Genomic DNA, 16,964 nt, shown 5'->3' with positions numbered 1-16,964 from the left:
TGCGGACTGCCTCTTGCAGATGAGGATGAGGCTATGCATGGTGAGGAGGATACCTTGGCTAATGATGCCCGGTATGATCCATTGGGTGGTTATGCCAGGACAAATGTGGTTTTTACAGTTATTGACTCGGGTCATATTGCGCATGGGCAGGAATCATTGATATGTTTGCTTCGTAAGTGCCTCCATGGCCAGAAGCAATCCCCTTGAGCTTGGCTTCATAGGTTTGATAACGCTATGAGAGCTCAGGATGTGATGCGACGAAGTGAGACAGGTTATGGTCTCAGTATTTAGGAGGTTGCTATCCTTCTGAGGTTACTTGCCATATGGTTCCTTATGGATAGGGATGCTTTGCAGTGGGAGCTGCATGGTCTTGATGATGTTTGTCAGATACTTGGTTGTTTCAGTATGGAGAGGGGGAAGTTACTGAGTATTCCATTGCCTGTATTGGCTCCATACTTGAAACACTGCAGGTTTGACGATCACAGATCAGTTGAGCAACAAGTTATGGTTGATACGGCAGCCATAGTACTTCATGCATCCATGATTGTGTTGAGACTTGGTTCTCACATGTTTGCCATTGGGGCTACACTTCCGGTTCTTGCTTTCGTTGTAGTGGGAGTTAGTAGCATGATTATGGCAGATTTTGGTAGTAGGGAAGTAGTTGTGGACATCAAGTCCTTATGCTTCCAGGAGCAGCATGCAGGTGATGCAGGTTGGGTAGACCAGCAGAGGTCTATTGTAGGCCATGTGCTTATGGTCACAGGTGGTGCAGAGACATTTTCTTTGCACGGTGACAGTTTGGGTGCTATGGACTTAGCACGGGAGCACGTGGTGGTGAGAGTTCACTCTCCAAGTGAGATCTGGCATGAGATCTTGGTTGATAGGCATCTACAGCTTGTCATTTTCTATCCTGCAAACCTGATGTCTACTAGCAGCTTATCCTCTATGCACTTTGCACATTGTAAAGTGCCGATGGGCATAGGATGACGGTCTGGTCATCTTGTTTTTCAGCCTATGGCTGATTGTATTATATGTATACTATACTCCCTTAAAGGCACACTGCCTTTAAGTGGGAGGTTGTTGGCGTAAAGGGCAATGTGCCCACCCACTGTATAGTGCCCATGTATACTTATATATATATGATAGAGCAATAAGTTGGAGTAGCTTTTGCTCCACCACTTTTGGTGTCTCCTCTTATCCCTTCCGAAGTGCTCCCTCTTCCCCCAATCGCAATGTGTCACAGAATCACACCTAGTCATAGGAGAAACAAATTTTACGCCACTAGCCATGGATATTTCGATTCCAGCAGCCACACCAGTTCTGTTACCTAGAAAAGAAATCATGACAAGAGGCTAGACACTAAGCATGGCGACGCTCAAGGGTCATAGAGGAAAGGAGAACATGAGGGCAAAACGTTATCATGGGTGGGGAAAAGGGATTAGAAGGGGAGGGAATGAAGAGGGAGACTATGGCACAAGGGGAAAGGGAGAGGGGAAAGAGAAGCATATACATGATGGGAGGAGGAATGTAAAGATGGAGACATCAAGGGAAGAGGGCCATGCTTTATTTGAAAGGAAGGGAAGGGGGAAATCAAAGTACTAGCTAGGTGGCTTTACAAGGAATGAGCGTGTCCCATCAACGAATGGCCCCCTCCTTTTATAGCCAAGAGAGGGGGTCTCTCCCAATAAATGCATCCTCCCACATGCATGGCGTGTGTGGAAAATTCTCCCATGTGGGCTAAGTGGTTACACACTCTCAATTGTGTGCGACAACACTTTGCCTCATTTTTCCACATAAATCAAGCCCCATATCTCAAGTCTATGATACTCCCTTAGTCTCTTCCCAATTTTATAATACATTCAAACCTCTAGGAGGACAAGTGGAGGGTTGGTAAAAGGAATCTTGCCACCTCATCCTATTTTCCCCATTAATTAACTTGCATCCTTGGACTATCTATACCCCCCCCACATGGGCCTTATGGAGAATCAAAAATTTGATTACTGTAAAACGGATACAATAGATGGCACTGCCTCCCAGCCGTGCGCTCGTGTGTGAGCAACTTCGATGGCATGCTGGAAACAATAGAGGACAGAGGTTGGATGCTAAGGAATCAAGGTTGCTGTAGCCAGTCAGTGATGATTATGGGCTACACGAGCTTGCTCTTATATAGCCACCAGTCATAGTCGGTTAGACCCGATGGGGAGACCGACCCAAAATGACCGACTGGAGGTTGGTCCCGAAATAGGCCACCGACCACACGTAGAACCGTGGCACATAATAGAGCAACTAACCTATGGTTATCCTTCGGCCCAGAGCCATCCGGGATCATCTGGGGCTCCAAACAGGCCCCACAACCCGAGAGGGCTACCCCGAGAAATGCTCCATCTACCCTCAGTGTGGTTAGTCATGGGATGCCTTCCCACACTTGCATGTAGCCTAGTTGGCAGTGTGCCAACTCTATCTAAAACCTCTAGCCATCAGGCCACACATGGCCCCCATCTGGTGTCCAAAAACCAGGACCTACCGGATCACCTAGCTACTCAAATGCCTTCTCCTCATATGGGGGGCTTACAAGTAGAGTTAGCTGGTTCCCGCATAGTTACATGAGAGTGGAGCATTGATATCTAACACCCCCCCTCAATGTCCACCCGCAAGTGAACTTACTTTTTCGGCCCAATGCCAAGTCGATGAAGATGCCTCTTGAGCAAGTCTCTTCCAAGAGCCTGTGTGAAAATGTCCGCAGCATTCTTTATAGTCGGACAGTACACCAAGTCGACCTCTCCATCCATTATGAGCTCGCGTACAAAGTGATATCAAATCTCAATGTGTTTTGTGCGAGCGTGGAACACAGGGTTCTTTGCAATTGCCATGTAACTCTGATTGTCACATGATAACTGCGTAGGCTTGTTCTGCACAGCACCCATGTCCCCTAAAGTCCTCCTCAACCATACTACCTCACAAGAAGCAAAGCATGCTGATTTGTACTCAGCCTCAGTAGAAGAAAGAGCAACTGTAGATTGCTTCTTGCTAACCCATGACACAACTCTAGATCCAAGTGAGAAACAGTAACCAGTCACTGATCTCCTGCTGTCCACGTCTCCTGCCCAATCCGAGTCACAGAATCTGTTAAGATGTTGCCCTTGGTATAGGTGATGCCATAATCAAGTGTGCCTTTGATGTATTTCAGCACCTGCATCTCTGCCCTCCATTGGTTCTCCCGGGGCTTATTGGAAAACCTGCTTACTACACCAGTCGCAAAGCTGGTGTCCGGCCGCAATGTTGCACAAGTAAATCAAACTACCCAAAAGCCTTCTTTACTTCACTTCGTCCACCAGTGGTGATGAATCCTCATTTGAGAGCTTCACGTCAATCTCCATAGGGGTGCCAAATATCTTGCACTCAGCCATGCCAAATGCCTTCAGTATCTCTCCAGCATACTTCAGCTGTGAGATGATCTGTTTTGGCTCTTGCCAAACTTCAATCCCCAAACAGAAATGCATCAGTACGAGGTCTGTCATTTCAAACTCTCATCCTAGCAAATGCTTTGTCTGCGAGATCTTCTCTTCATGGTTCCCTGTTATGACAAGGTCATCCACATAAAGGACCATGATCATACACTTGCCTCCTTCTCTGAAGATATACAAATTTGCATCATATGGGCTCCTCCTGAACCTATTTCGCAAAAAGTAGGCATCAATCCACTGGTACCACGCTTGTGGGGCCTGTTTCAGCCCATAAAGTGCCTTCTTCAGTTTACATACTTTACCTTCTGAACCGGGGATTACAAAACCTGGTGGTTGTTCCACGTATACCTCCTCCTTGAGATCTCCATTCAGAAAGGCGGATTTTACATCCATCTGAAACACGGGCCAACTTCCCTGTGCTGCTAAAGCCAAAACACTACGAATTGTGGTTAGTCGAGTTGTGGGAGCAAAAGTATCCTAATAATCAGAACCATGTACCTGTGCGAATCCTTTTACCACAAGCCAAGCCTTGTACTTATCCAACGTGCCGTCGGACTCGTACTTAGTCTTGTACACCCACTTGGTGTCGATTACCTTGCGTTTTTGTGGTCGATCCACAAGGTCCCAAGTGTTGTTCTTCATTATGGAGCCATACTCCGACTGCATAGCCTCCATCCACCTATCATCACCCTGTGCCTCTTCAAGACACTTGGTTTCTTCAGCACGGATCACCTCTGTCATCAAAGCGTAGTTAACCAAGTGTTCTTGTGCCCTTCTTTGCTCCTCTAATCTCTTGGACCGGCGGTGTTCGGATGGTTCCTCCTCAATGGCTGGAGGTTCTCTGCCATCCAAAAGCTGCTTTACCCACTTCGGGAATGGCCGTTGCCATTGTGGTTCTGTAGGCTCTTCTTCCTCTTCTTTATCTTGAATTTTCCCAAGCTTTGTTGGGGGAGTTCGGTCTGCTGGTTGTGGTTGTACTGGATGGATATACTGGCCCTGGTTGTATGGGAAGGAAGCATCATCCTCCAATTGATGCAGCTATTCTGAGAAGACCACATCGCGACTTACTATTACCTTCTTGGTAACAGGATTATAGAGATGGCAACCCTTCACCTCTTCACTGTAGCCCAAGGAAATACACTTCCGGCTCTTCGGTTCCCATTTGGTCCTGTTAGCATCAGGGACATGCACAAAACAGTCACATCCAAAAACTCTGAAATGTGCAGCTGAAGGTTTCTTACTAGAAAAGGCCTGCAATGGAGTCATCCCATTCACAGCCTTCGTGTAGCTACGATTCAGAATGTAAATTGCCGTGTTACGTGCTTCAGCCCGGAAAGTCTTTGGCAAATCTTTTCCTTTCATCATACTCCTACCCATTTCATAGATGACGTGCATCTTGCGCTCTGCTACTCCATTTTACTGTGATGTATGTGGCGGGGGTTTCTGCCTCTTGATCCCGTGACTTTTGCAGTAACTTTTGAATTCACTTGATGTGAACTCTCCACCTTTATCTGATCTCAACTTCTTCACCTTCCTCCCCGTTTCTTTCTCGACCATTACATGCCATTCTTTGAACTTACTAAAAGCCTCATCTTTAGTCTTCAGGAGGTATATCCATATCCTTCTACTGTAGTCGTTGATCAGCGCCATGAAGTAGTAGGAACCACCCAAAGCTTCCGTCTCCATCTTTTCGCAGAGGTTCGTGTGAACGAGCTCTAGAGGAGCCTTTGCCCTGCTGACCTCTTTAGGAAAGGGCTACCGATGTTGCTTGCCCATCATACAAGCTTCACATACATTGGGTAGATCTGTAATTTCCAGTAGGTCTATAATCATTCCACTTTTATGCATCTCCTTTAAAGAACTAAGGTTTAGATGACCAAACCTCTCATGCCACAGCTTAGTGTTGCTCACATCGGCTCGAGCACTGAAAGCTGAGAGTTCGTAGATGTTGTTGCGCCGTGTACCTTTACCAATGACCTTCCCTTGAAGATCCAAAATCTGTGTGCCATTCTTATCGAAGTGAACTTTGAGGTCCCGATCTGTGATCACAGAAATGGACAACAAGTTCCTCTTGATATCTAGCACATAAAGAACATCAGACAACTGTTTTACAACTCCATCTGACTTGAGAGCAATCATACCTTTTCCTTTTGCTAGACATTTTGCATCATTGCCGACTGTTACTAGGATGTCATTCCCTATCGGATGTAGAGAGGTATACCAATCCTTCCAACTAGTTATGTGGCGTGATGCACCAATGTGAATAATCCAAGGTTCATTCGCAGGTACATGAACTGCCTCCGTGCAAATCTCCTCAATTGCTACAAATAGCTCTACTGGTATTGCATGCGCGCTGCTGTTGCTGGACTCTTTCTTTACTTCGTTCTTCTCATCTGCAATCTTCTTCCAGCACGCATTCTGCTTTTGTGCCCTGCCTTGTTGCAATAGAAGCACTTGATCTTCTTATTTCTCTTTTTATCATCAAAAGAAGATGGGTTACCAGAGTCCTTACCCTTACCTTTCTTTGATCCAGCCGAGAAAGCCGAATCTTCTCTAGTCCTCGTCTTTTGATGCATCTCCTCCTCCGAAAGCATTGCGCTAAAGTCCTCAAAGTTGAGGGGTGGATTTTTGTTCTACGTATTCAGCGCCATAACAAGACCATCGTACTTTGGTGGGAGAATCCGTATGCACCTTTGTGCTAGATTCTCGCTGGTGATGGTGATGCCAATCGCAGTCATCTGATCGTGCAAATTCTTCACCCTGGTGATGAACTTCTCTACCGTTTCAAACTCAGACAGTTTCTCGTTCGCGAGTCGAGTCTCCAGATTCTGAATCCGCCTGTGATTCATGGTCTCGTACTGGTTTTTCAAGACCCCGTCCATGCCTCCTCTGCTGTGGTGACATGTTGAATTAACGCCATGACAAAATCACTTACACTGCAGACAATAGAACACAGCGCATCTGCATTTCTTCTTGTCCACACGAGAATCTCATCCGCAATTGGTACTATCTGTTGTCCTACATTGGCTGGGATTTCATCTCGCAACCGGCTTCACGTCCATCCCAGTAGCAGTATCCCAAAGCTCATATGCGCTTAGGATGGTCTTCATCTCGAACTTCCAGAGTGGATAGTTAGTGCCGTCCAACTTTCCACTTTCGTTGAACGGTGGGATTCGCAGTCTTGCGGGCTGGGCCATCTCTCACAATCTGCTCGCAAACAGAAACACACTACCAAATCTTCTTGCTAGAGCCCAAGCTCTGATACCATGTAAGAAAACAATACGTCTATGCTCAACAGATAACAGGATCTCGTATGCAAGAGAGAAAAACAGATAGTATGGAGAATCAAAATTTTGATTTCTGTAAAACTGATACAATAGATGGCACTGCCTCCAAGCCATGCGCTCCTATGTGAGAAGCTTCGATGGCATGCTAGAAACAGTAGAGGACGGAGGTTGGATGCTAAGAAATCAGGGTTGCTGTAGCCAGTGATGATTATGGGCTTCATGGCCTTGCTCTTATATAGCCACCAGTCGTAGTTGGTTAGACCCAATTGGGAGACCAACCCAGTCGACCCAAAATGGTTGACTGGAGGTCAGTCCCGAAATAGGCCACCGACCACATGATAGAACCGTGGCACAAAATAGAGAAACTCACCTACGGTATCCATTCGGCCTAGAGCCATCCGGGATCATCTGGGGCTCCAAACAGGCCCCGCAACCCGAGAGTGGACTGCCCCGGGAAATGCTCCGTCTACCCTCAGTGCGGTCAGTCATGGGATGCCTTCCCACACTTGCATGTAGCCTAGTTGGCAGTGTACCAACTCTATCTGAAGCCGTCCAGCCATCAGGCCACACATGGCCCCCATCTCGTGTCCAAACCAGGACCTACCGGATAACCTAGCTACTCAAATGCCTTCTCCTCATATGGGGGACTTACAAGTAGAGTTAGCTGGTTCCCGCGTAGTTATATGAGAGTGGAGCATTGATATCTAATAGGCCTATCCTACATGGAGGGAATAATCCAATATAATATCCATCTCCACCTATTTTATATTACTTCTCTCATGGAATTTAGGCCATATCTCACTAAATGCAGGCATGGGACCGTCTAGGTGGAGGGGTGGCACATGGAGGAACCATGCCACCTTACATTTTATAATATTACTACCATGGATTATGTACAACACACCTTATGAGTCCTCTTATGTGGAAGGGTGGCACATGGTCATGCCCTGCCAGCTAAACCCTGGGCCCTATGCACACCATATTTTATTATACTATTGCCACACATACAAACACACACACATATTTATGCCTTTTTCCTTAGACAAATTTATCCATAACAGTACCTAGTCAATAAGACCTTTCTCTCAAGGTGGCAAGTTGATACTCAAAGCGTTCTACTTCTAGAGCTTCAATGATCCCAAAGTTTGGTCATTTGGCAATATTCTATTTGCAAAGTTTGAAAAAAGGTTAATGTGCTTTGAAACATGATGTTTTTTAAAATGAGCATAACATTTTTTGTTTTATTGGAATTGACATCTTTCCAAATTAGATGTAAGGGCAAAACAAATCTCTCCATCACATCAATCAAATAGCCATTATGGGTAATTTCTCACCAAGCGAAAATCATTAAGGGATAGAAAGTCTTGCACTTACATTTTAATGCATTTTCTTCTAGAATTTCAAAGACATAAACCTATCAATTCTAGCCCTCCCATGGTGGTTACCCTAGAGTGAGTGAGATGGTGAGTGAATGTTTGTGTAACATGCAAGGCCACAAGAGTGATAGACTAGTGGAATGGTACCATGTGGCAAAATCCTTTAGACTTACAAATGGTGGATGAACCTTACAAAAATTTATAAAACTTTTATAACATAGGATAAAGTTGTACAATCCTTCTTGAAAGAAAATCTACCCAAGAATAAGCTTGAACATGTGTGGGAAGCATAGGATCACTTTACAAATAATGATTGTACAATTGTATAAACCCTTCAAACTAATGTATTGACAATCATAGGTTGTGATGAAACTCAAGAGTGGACATGAATCCAAAAGATAAGGAGCCTTATGAGAGGCAACAAATATAAGGATTTTTGTGAGAGGCAACAAATATGAATTCCAAAATAGCTCTTCTTGTAGAGGCCACAAAGCATGCCAGATAAAGGTGACACAATATTGAAACCAAAAGAGATAAATGAGAGTCAACCTAGGATCCTATGGAAATAAGGGAAGGGTCACTCAAGAAAACAAAGCACACCAGAGAAATTTAAAAATGAAGAATAATCATTCCTCAAATATCTATATTTTGAGAAAGGAAAGCAAGAGAATTTGTGTTTTAATATATGGAGGAAGACCTTTTTACTTGGAAGTTTTCAAAAACCCAAAAGCAAAGATTAGTGCTTTTGATAAACCCTTGATAGACTTTAGCAAAGGGAAGGGCATGCATACACACATGGTATCATTTTTGGGCACTAAGAAATATAAAAAAGTGGAGGTTTATCATAAGACTGGACATGCATGTCTTGCCTATAATCAACAATGTGGAAGTTCACATGTGGACATCATGATTTCATGAGCCTACATGCAACCGTAAAGTATGTATCATGTTTGATGTCAGTACAGCCCTTGGGCTAGAATTGTGCATTCTTGCATAAAGGGTGAGATTCAGAGCAAGGATAAGAGGAGGAATGTACAACATTCCAAATTAAGATCAATATTAATAGCACTATTTTTTGTAGTCAAAACTCTTCATAGTCCTGCCATGCCAGTGTTAGTACCAACAAAGCAATAGAGTTGCCTTGAGATCACACTCAAAGGCATCTATAGCAAGAAGGATATTCTGAGAAAGAAATTAAGTTACATTTTGTCAATAAGGATGATGGGATAGATGAGCCTCTAATTTCAGAGCCTACGGGTACCAAGACAAGACAGTCTATGTCAAGGAAAGGTTATACATTGAAAACCAAAAAGGGAGATGTTGGCATGATTGTCAAAGGTACTTTGGGTACAAATGAGCCAGACCCTCAGAATAGAGAGGAAACTATATGAATTCAATCTCCTAAAAAGGATATTCTAGTGGAAATGAGAGACCTAGATGAAGTCACTTTGGAGAAGCCAATAGGGCTATTTTCTTGTTGAAAAGATTTAAGGATCACTAGAAGAGGAAGTGTAGCACTGTAAGGGAGACGCAAGAGCTTTGCAGATGCTAGAGATGTAATAGTAAGCTAGTTAGTGGGAAGTTCAAAACACACATGGAACCTAAATTGTAGGTAGTTCAAGAGGAGAACCATATATTAATCAGTGAGAATCACAAACTATGGGCTGAAATGGATTTGAAGTTAGAAGAAGCCTAGGTCATAGTTCAGTAAGTATAGTTTGCAAACAGAGAGCTATTGAACATGCTTAGGAGGTGCATGAAAAGTTAAAACATAGATGATAGGACAAATATGCTATTTGAGATTAGGGTGTGGTTACCTGATCTGCACAATGGATTTTTCATGCAGTAAGATGAAATCACTCAGAGGAAAGTTGAGATGATGGCAAACGATTTCCTATTGAATGATCGATTGGAAGCCTTATCCATGGTGGAATCTCATATCAAAACAATGGCAAAAGAGGGCAATGTGGAGATCAATGGCATGTTTGTGAGTAATATTAAATTTGAATATACGCAGAAGCAGCAATGTGATTATATGAAAGGTATCTAGAAGAAGATGAAGGCCCTATTTTTACTCTCGATCAGAAAGCTTTTGAAGTTAATCTCAGGGAAGAAGATACTTGTAAAATCATATTTTACGGGCTAAAATGGAGTAGTTGTGGAGAGAACTTTATGAATTAAAGTCTTAGCATTCAAGAATCAAAGTGTTTCTGAATGTGAAAATTCAAAGAAGGAGATATATGTGAATTTTGAAAGAAGAGTATATGGAATAACAACAACCCACTGCTCGTGAGCAAGAATTTTTAACTCACAAGGACACCAATTCAGAAGTAATTTCTAACACAAATTAAAATTTATGTTCAAACCTAAAGATGTTGTATCTTTTCATGTTGATGTTTTAGGTATCCAAGAAACAAGGTCAATGATAGAAGAACATACTGCACTAATAGTGCTGATGGCTTCTAGTGAGTTCAGAAAGAAGTTTTGGAATCAAGTCCCTAAAGAACAAGAGTCAACTACACTCAGACATGCAGTCAATGCATTGAAGGTAATTTGCAACATAATATTTGCAAAGAATGATAAAGAAGAGGAAGATAGTATTGATGTGCCAATAGAAGGGAGTGTGGGTGTTTTCAAATTGGTTAATCATGACAATTTAGAGGAAACTTCACTTGTAGAGATTGAGTCTACAATGGAAGTTGAAAAAGAAGTACTACAACCAGGTAATAGTTGTTGAACCTTTACCATAGCTATGTTTTTAAGCACATAATACTGCTTTTATAAATCTAAAAGACTTTACTTCATTTTGGGCACATACACTAGATTTTGGCACATGTAGATCTTTTTCTAGGTCTTATAGACATCTATGTGTAGGGGTAGTTAGAAAGTTGGTACTACACCAATCTCTTCCTTTAAATTTTCAGCATGTTCTTGGATTGATGTGATGTTACATCATGAACAGATGTTACTAATTTATGTTATATCAATTTTACAAACATTTTGGTGGGTTAGAGTCTAGAATTCCACGAGTTCTAACCACTAGATGTGCCAATGATACATATCACAAATATTCTACAAATATCCCCAAGGAAATACATATAATCTTATCCTAAGGTTAAGAGAGTCCTATGTATCATATGATAATCTTATCCTAAGGTTAAGAGAGTCCTATGTATCATATGATATGAAGAGTCACCTTTGCGGGTGAATTTGTACATGTATGGTTGTAGATGTCATACTATTGATGTATGTGAGTAGCTTTGTGAGGTAGATATGAGTTGTGAATTCTGAAAGATAGTTTTGGAATATGACAGTATCGGAAACCAATACTTTGGTAATGTTCTAAGGTATTCTGAAATGTATATCTATTCATTTCAAGCAAATTACACAATTGATTTGAAATTCATATCCATTCGTGTCATCCAATATACGCAATGTATTCTAAAATGCATATATATTCATGTCAAGCAACACACCCAATGGATTTGAACTTGTAAGCTCAAAATGGTATCCAAAATGCATATTTTTTATGCTATCATGAGATCTATATTTGCATTATGTGGAGTCTTGTACCTTGTTAACATCATGCAAGAGGGGGTTCATGAACTACATGGAGAATGTAAAAATGCAAGAATGGGCGTACTTTTAAGACATGCTTGCTCCCACGTCCTATATGAGGTTTATGAAGAGTGACCGCCTTGGGTAGCATGCTCTTGCTTCATACCTTTACCCATAACTTGCCTCTAATCCTATGCTCATGGCACCACAACTCTCAATAGAGAACACGTGGATCTCTTTAATTATATGCGGATTGATGCTATGATTTAACTATTCTTTAATTCACCAAGACATTTAAATTTGGGAACGGATGTGATAGACCTAAGGGCCAAAAGGACAAGAAAAGGTTTCAATCATGAAAATAAAAGAGACCAGACCATAAATGCATTAACTAAGAGAGAGAGAGAGAGAGAGAGAGAGAGAGAGAGAGATTATATGGTCATTGTGATACATGCACATAAATTCCTTGATTGTCCAGGTGGTAAGAGGGAAAAGTCTAATTTGACCTAGCCTAAGAAAGAAGATAACAAAATAGGACAAGTGGATGTGCAAAAGGTACTATACAACCCCAACCATATGATGAACCATTAGGGTGACATTGCAATGCAGTGAATAGCCAAGTGACCAGGTTTGGCCAATTGTTGCTAATAAGCGCCAAATTCATCTACCTAATTACATAGATCTTGAAGATTTCATGGTTGGTCCTATGAATGGGTTCAATGTACTTTTGGGTTATTGATGGCATTGCCAAACCTAATTGACTCTTGACTATTTGGCACATATGCTTACTCTCAACATTAAGGGAAGAACATTGTCATCAAAGCCGGTGTCAGTAGTAATATGATATCATTGGTAAGTCATCATTGTGTTTCTAAAGCTATTTGTAATTCTTTGCAGACATAACTAATTTATTTGCAAAACCTAATCTTTCCCTATTGAGTGAGAAGAGGTTCAAAGACAACTTTGAAAGATTCTTGATCATGAGTTGATTAGACTCGTTAGTTTACCACTTTTTAAAGTAATATTGCTCTAAAGCAAGAAATATGATTCCTCAAAAATATATGTTGAAAGTAGGAAAATAAACAAGATAACTATCAAAAACAATTTCCCCATCCCACAAATAGATGATATCCTTGATTGAACTTTATCCGTAAAGATTTAAAAAATGGCTATATTCTAATACACATTGACCTAGAAGAAATTTATAAAACTACACTTCGTGCTTCTTTTGGTCGATATGAGTACCTTGTGGTCTTTTTTGGTCTTAGTAGCAATGTCCCAACCATATTTTATTGAATGATAGGATGGATTTTCCAAAAGTATAGAAAGTTCATGGGGATGTTCTTTATTGGCATAATTGTGTTTAGTAGAGATGAAGCAAAACATAGGGAACACTCAAATCTAGTTTTAAGGTTACTAAAACATAGCACGCTCTACATAAATGCTATGAAAATTAACTTCTTTCAAATTTAAAAAATGTTCATGAAGCAAGATTGTTTTTTGGGCTATGTGCATACTACATAAAGTGTATCTACCATTTGCAAATATAGGTTAACCCCTACTAAGAAACATGTTCCCTTTATTTGGTTTGAAGTGGCAAAGAGACTTTTAGGATTTGAAGGATGTTGTAATCTCCTATCTTGTGTTCATTATGCCTAATCTAGAAAGGCCGTTTGTTTTGTATGCTGATGCTTTGTGGGACATGCATTTGGAATGGGTAGATTTGTTTCCAAATGGGCATATTGTAGCTTTTGAAAGGATTTATTTGAATGAGGAAGACTATGTACAACACTTAATCTATAAGAGAAAACATCTAGGTATACAATACTTTTGAAAGCAACCAAAGGTGAAGGAGAAACACATGCAATGGGAAAACTTTCTATCTGTTCTCAATTTTCAAATTTAGTACATGAATGAGAAAGATAATGTGGTGGGGCAAATTGGTTATGTTTATGGAGTTATAGAAAATATAAATACATAAGGGTTTTTTAAATTCAAAAAGTGAAAAGTCATACATAAGGGATACTTTTATCATCTCAAAATTTACAAAAGGGGTGTATATAGGTTATAAAAATCCATAGAAAGGGGGTTTTTTTAATACCCTTTGATCGCATGTGCTATATGGGTTTTCTACACATAGTGGCCAGATTGTTGTGACATTGGTAGATTGAGGCCCCAAAACCTCCCTTCCATTTGACCTCAATACCTCCATTATGGAGTGTTGGGTGGATTTCATGAAAAAACCGACACTCTTTACATTTGAGTGTGCATCGTTTGGTGGCTGTCATTTTGTCAATGCTCTTTGCCAATTTGAACTTTGCCATTCCATTTTAAGAGTCCCATAGTCTGATGTCGACGGTCTGCACTGCTACAGATCAGTGTTCACAAAACACCTATGAATCTGCAACCTTTTGATTTTCATTTGTAAAGAATATTTTCTCAATTTTGTAAAATTTGCAAAATTTCAGGCAATTCTGCAAATTCTCAATAAAAACTTTGACGATTTCAAAACCTCAGTTTTGTGATTAGGTGACAAAAATGTTTTCTGTGAACACTCCTACAAATCCTCTGAAGAGGCAATTGAAGGTGCACAGTTGTAGTTAGTCGTGGCACCTCTATTCAACTGCTGCATGTGGCCGCGCTCTAATACCGGCAACATCAACACATATTACAATCAGTATTGGAGCACCACGTGTAAGAGCCGAGTGTCCTCAAAAGAGGGGTCCCATAGAAGAGGAAACGAGTGTTGTGAAATGATGAAAACGAGCGTGATGAAATGATGAATGTCGTTGGGTTGAGGCTTCCATTGTTGTTTTGGGAGTTCTTGCGAGCTGCCTTTACCTTGGGCTTGGAGGACACGATTCACTATTCCCAGGACGACGCTCTTTCATTGGACATCCACTCCCCAGGTAGGCCTCCCCGCTTTCGCTGAGCATGGATCGAGCCTAGGCAATGTCTGTTGCGGCCATCGACGGCGATGGGTTTTGCATTTGGGTTGCTTCTAATCCTTGCTTGGTATGGGTTCGCATTTGGGTTGCTTCTAATCCTTGCTTGGTATGCGATAAAGGAAAGCCAGAGAGAGAGAGAGAGAGAGAGAGAGAGAGAGAGAGAGAGAAAATTCCGTGTGTGTGCAGAACGAAATTCTCAAAAGACCCAGAGCCAGATTTTCGATTTGGGAGCTGCCTCAAAAAGCTCTAGAGAGAGAGAGAGAGAGAGAGAGAGAGAGAGAGAGAGAGAGACTGAAATTCCTTGTGTGTGCAGAAACGAGGTTCTCACCGACAAAGACCCCAGAATCAGGTTTCGATTTACTAGTTTTGGAGGTGTTGCCTCAAAGGCCTTGTATCTGACCATGGCGACCGGTCCTTGCCTTCATCCATACTCTAGTCTGAAATGAGCGTAACATACGCGATCTGCTGGTGGGGATCTTGATTCTAGGGATTAGAAGCTACTTTTTCCTCGCAAATAATTTCCAGATGTAGCTTTCAGCAGGTGGCTGGAGTTATTGTGAGCTCCCATGGGGAAGCCTTTGTTTTACCAGATGGTGGAGAAGCCAGCCAGTAGTTGCATCATAGCACTATGCTGCGCAGTATGGCTGTACATTCAAAAGAAGAACGTGGGATATGGAGACGTAGGGATGAGTTACGAGTCTGTTGTCTCCGAAGGCCAGCATTGGCGACTGATTACATCCACTTTTGCCCATATAAGCATTCTTCATCTTGTGTTCAACATGAATGCTCTATGGAGTCTGGGAATCATTGAAAACCTCGGCCATATTGGACTTGGAGTAGAGTTCTATATTCAATATACGCTTGTCCTCATTGTGCTTTCGGGTTTGATAGTGTTAGGGGTTTATCATTTGTTAATCCATCGATTCAAGCAGGAGCAGTACAAAAGAGTCACCGCAGTGGGTTATTCATGTGTCGTATTTGGATGGATGACTATTCTGTCAGCAAAACAGCCAAGTTCAAAACTGGACCTCTTCGGAGTGCTTTCATTGCCTATCAGCTTTGCTCCTTTTGAGTCACTTGTATTTACATCCATCATCGTCCCACAAGCTAGTTTTTTGGGGCATCTGTCAGGAATTCTCGTGGGTTACTCTATTGCATGGGGAGTAGTTCAAGGAATGAACAATTACTGGGCCGTGGCACTGCTAGGATGGATTTCCTTGGCATTCATATACAGTATGAAGCGCACCAGCTCAATAGAAATGCGATTTTTGCAGATTGAGCCAGTGACAGACCCAACTTTGCCACAGATGGGAATTGTTACTTCTGATTCTATGTCTGCACAAAATGGCAACCTCCATCCAGTTCGAGGCAGTGAACTTGTATAACTTTGTCAGATGCTTATTTTGATGAAGCTTTCTGAAAAGGCTGTTATGAACCTCTTTGTAATGGGGAGCCTTTATCCTGTAGAAGCTCATTGTGTCAAAATTCGACAATGTATACGTTCGGACCAAGGAATTCTCTGCTCACAGCTAGAGATATAAATAAACACACGAACAAGAAACATATTTTGGCTCAAATATTGGTTAGGCTTTAATGGTTCAACTAGCATCTTCTGATGAAGCACAGGTTGATGATTAGACGATCAGCAAATTCAGAATTTATTGATTTGCTCAACAATCAGATTTGTTGTACGGCACTTGACATATGTGTCATGTTATATGGTTTTCGTCTCTGGCACCATCATCTTATGGATGTTTCGTATGTATTTTGAGATTTTGATTACCTGTTGTGGTCATAATAATTATCATGCTGAGTCGCCAGTAACAGGTTTATGGGATGCTGATAAGTTTTGCTTGGAGCAGTCATTATGTTTAACTGGAAATTCATATGTGTGCACACGCACGTGCACTTTTGGATTTCATTTCCATTTCCCTTGATTCGAGAAAACAGAAGAGCATAGACACCATTGTTGACTCTCTTTAAATGTGTGGTGTTGTCAGCCTTTATTCATAATTGTTAAAGATTTCCAGTTTTGGGAAATCTTTAACAATTTTTGGAAGTTTTTGTTTCTTGATTGCTTGTTTATTTTTGCTTAAGTCACCTGCTTCGTTTCTTCTTTATTTCTTGTTTTCATTCTCTTTTGTTTATTTGACGTATTTTAGTAAGCACTGGGTTTGCCCAAGAGACTCCGTGGGTCTTTAGAAACCCAGTATAGCTGCTTATGCTTGGGCACTGATGACGACATAAGTGTTGCTTTGCTTGCTAAGTATGTCTTTCCTTTTGCTTTTCATAAAAGTTTTTGTTTACCTCTTTTTTCTTCTCTTTCATTTT

General features: G+C 41.5%; 1 protein-coding gene across 1 annotated transcript; it reads left to right on the top strand.

Annotated features, from left to right (window-relative positions):
• Positions 1-14,416: 14,416 nt before the first annotated feature.
• RBL13 (RHOMBOID-like protein 13) lies at positions 14,417-16,431 on the top strand. Its single transcript, XM_087384349.1, has 2 exons — positions 14,417-14,594; positions 14,947-16,431. The coding sequence occupies exon 2, from the start codon at positions 15,200-15,202 to the stop codon at positions 16,016-16,018; it is 819 nt and encodes a 272-aa protein (XP_087240475.1). The 5' UTR covers positions 14,417-14,594; positions 14,947-15,199; the 3' UTR covers positions 16,019-16,431.
• The last annotated feature ends 533 nt before the right edge of the window (positions 16,432-16,964 follow it).

This window comes from Dipteris shenzhenensis, chromosome 14 (genome assembly GCF_047967505.1).
Source record: "Dipteris shenzhenensis isolate YYH24624 ecotype China chromosome 14, Dip_SZ_1.0, whole genome shotgun sequence".
In the NCBI taxonomy this organism is placed as follows: Eukaryota; Viridiplantae; Streptophyta; class Polypodiopsida; order Gleicheniales; family Dipteridaceae; genus Dipteris; species Dipteris shenzhenensis.
The sequence above is the reverse complement of the archived record's forward strand: the minus strand, read 5'-3'. Positions and strand labels throughout refer to the sequence as shown.

Bases quoted from the DNA above. Each gene is read 5' to 3' on its own strand.
- RBL13 (XM_087384349.1), top strand. From the start codon at position 15,200: ATGGGGAAGCCTTTGTTTTACCAGATGGTGGAGAAGCCAGCCAGTAGT.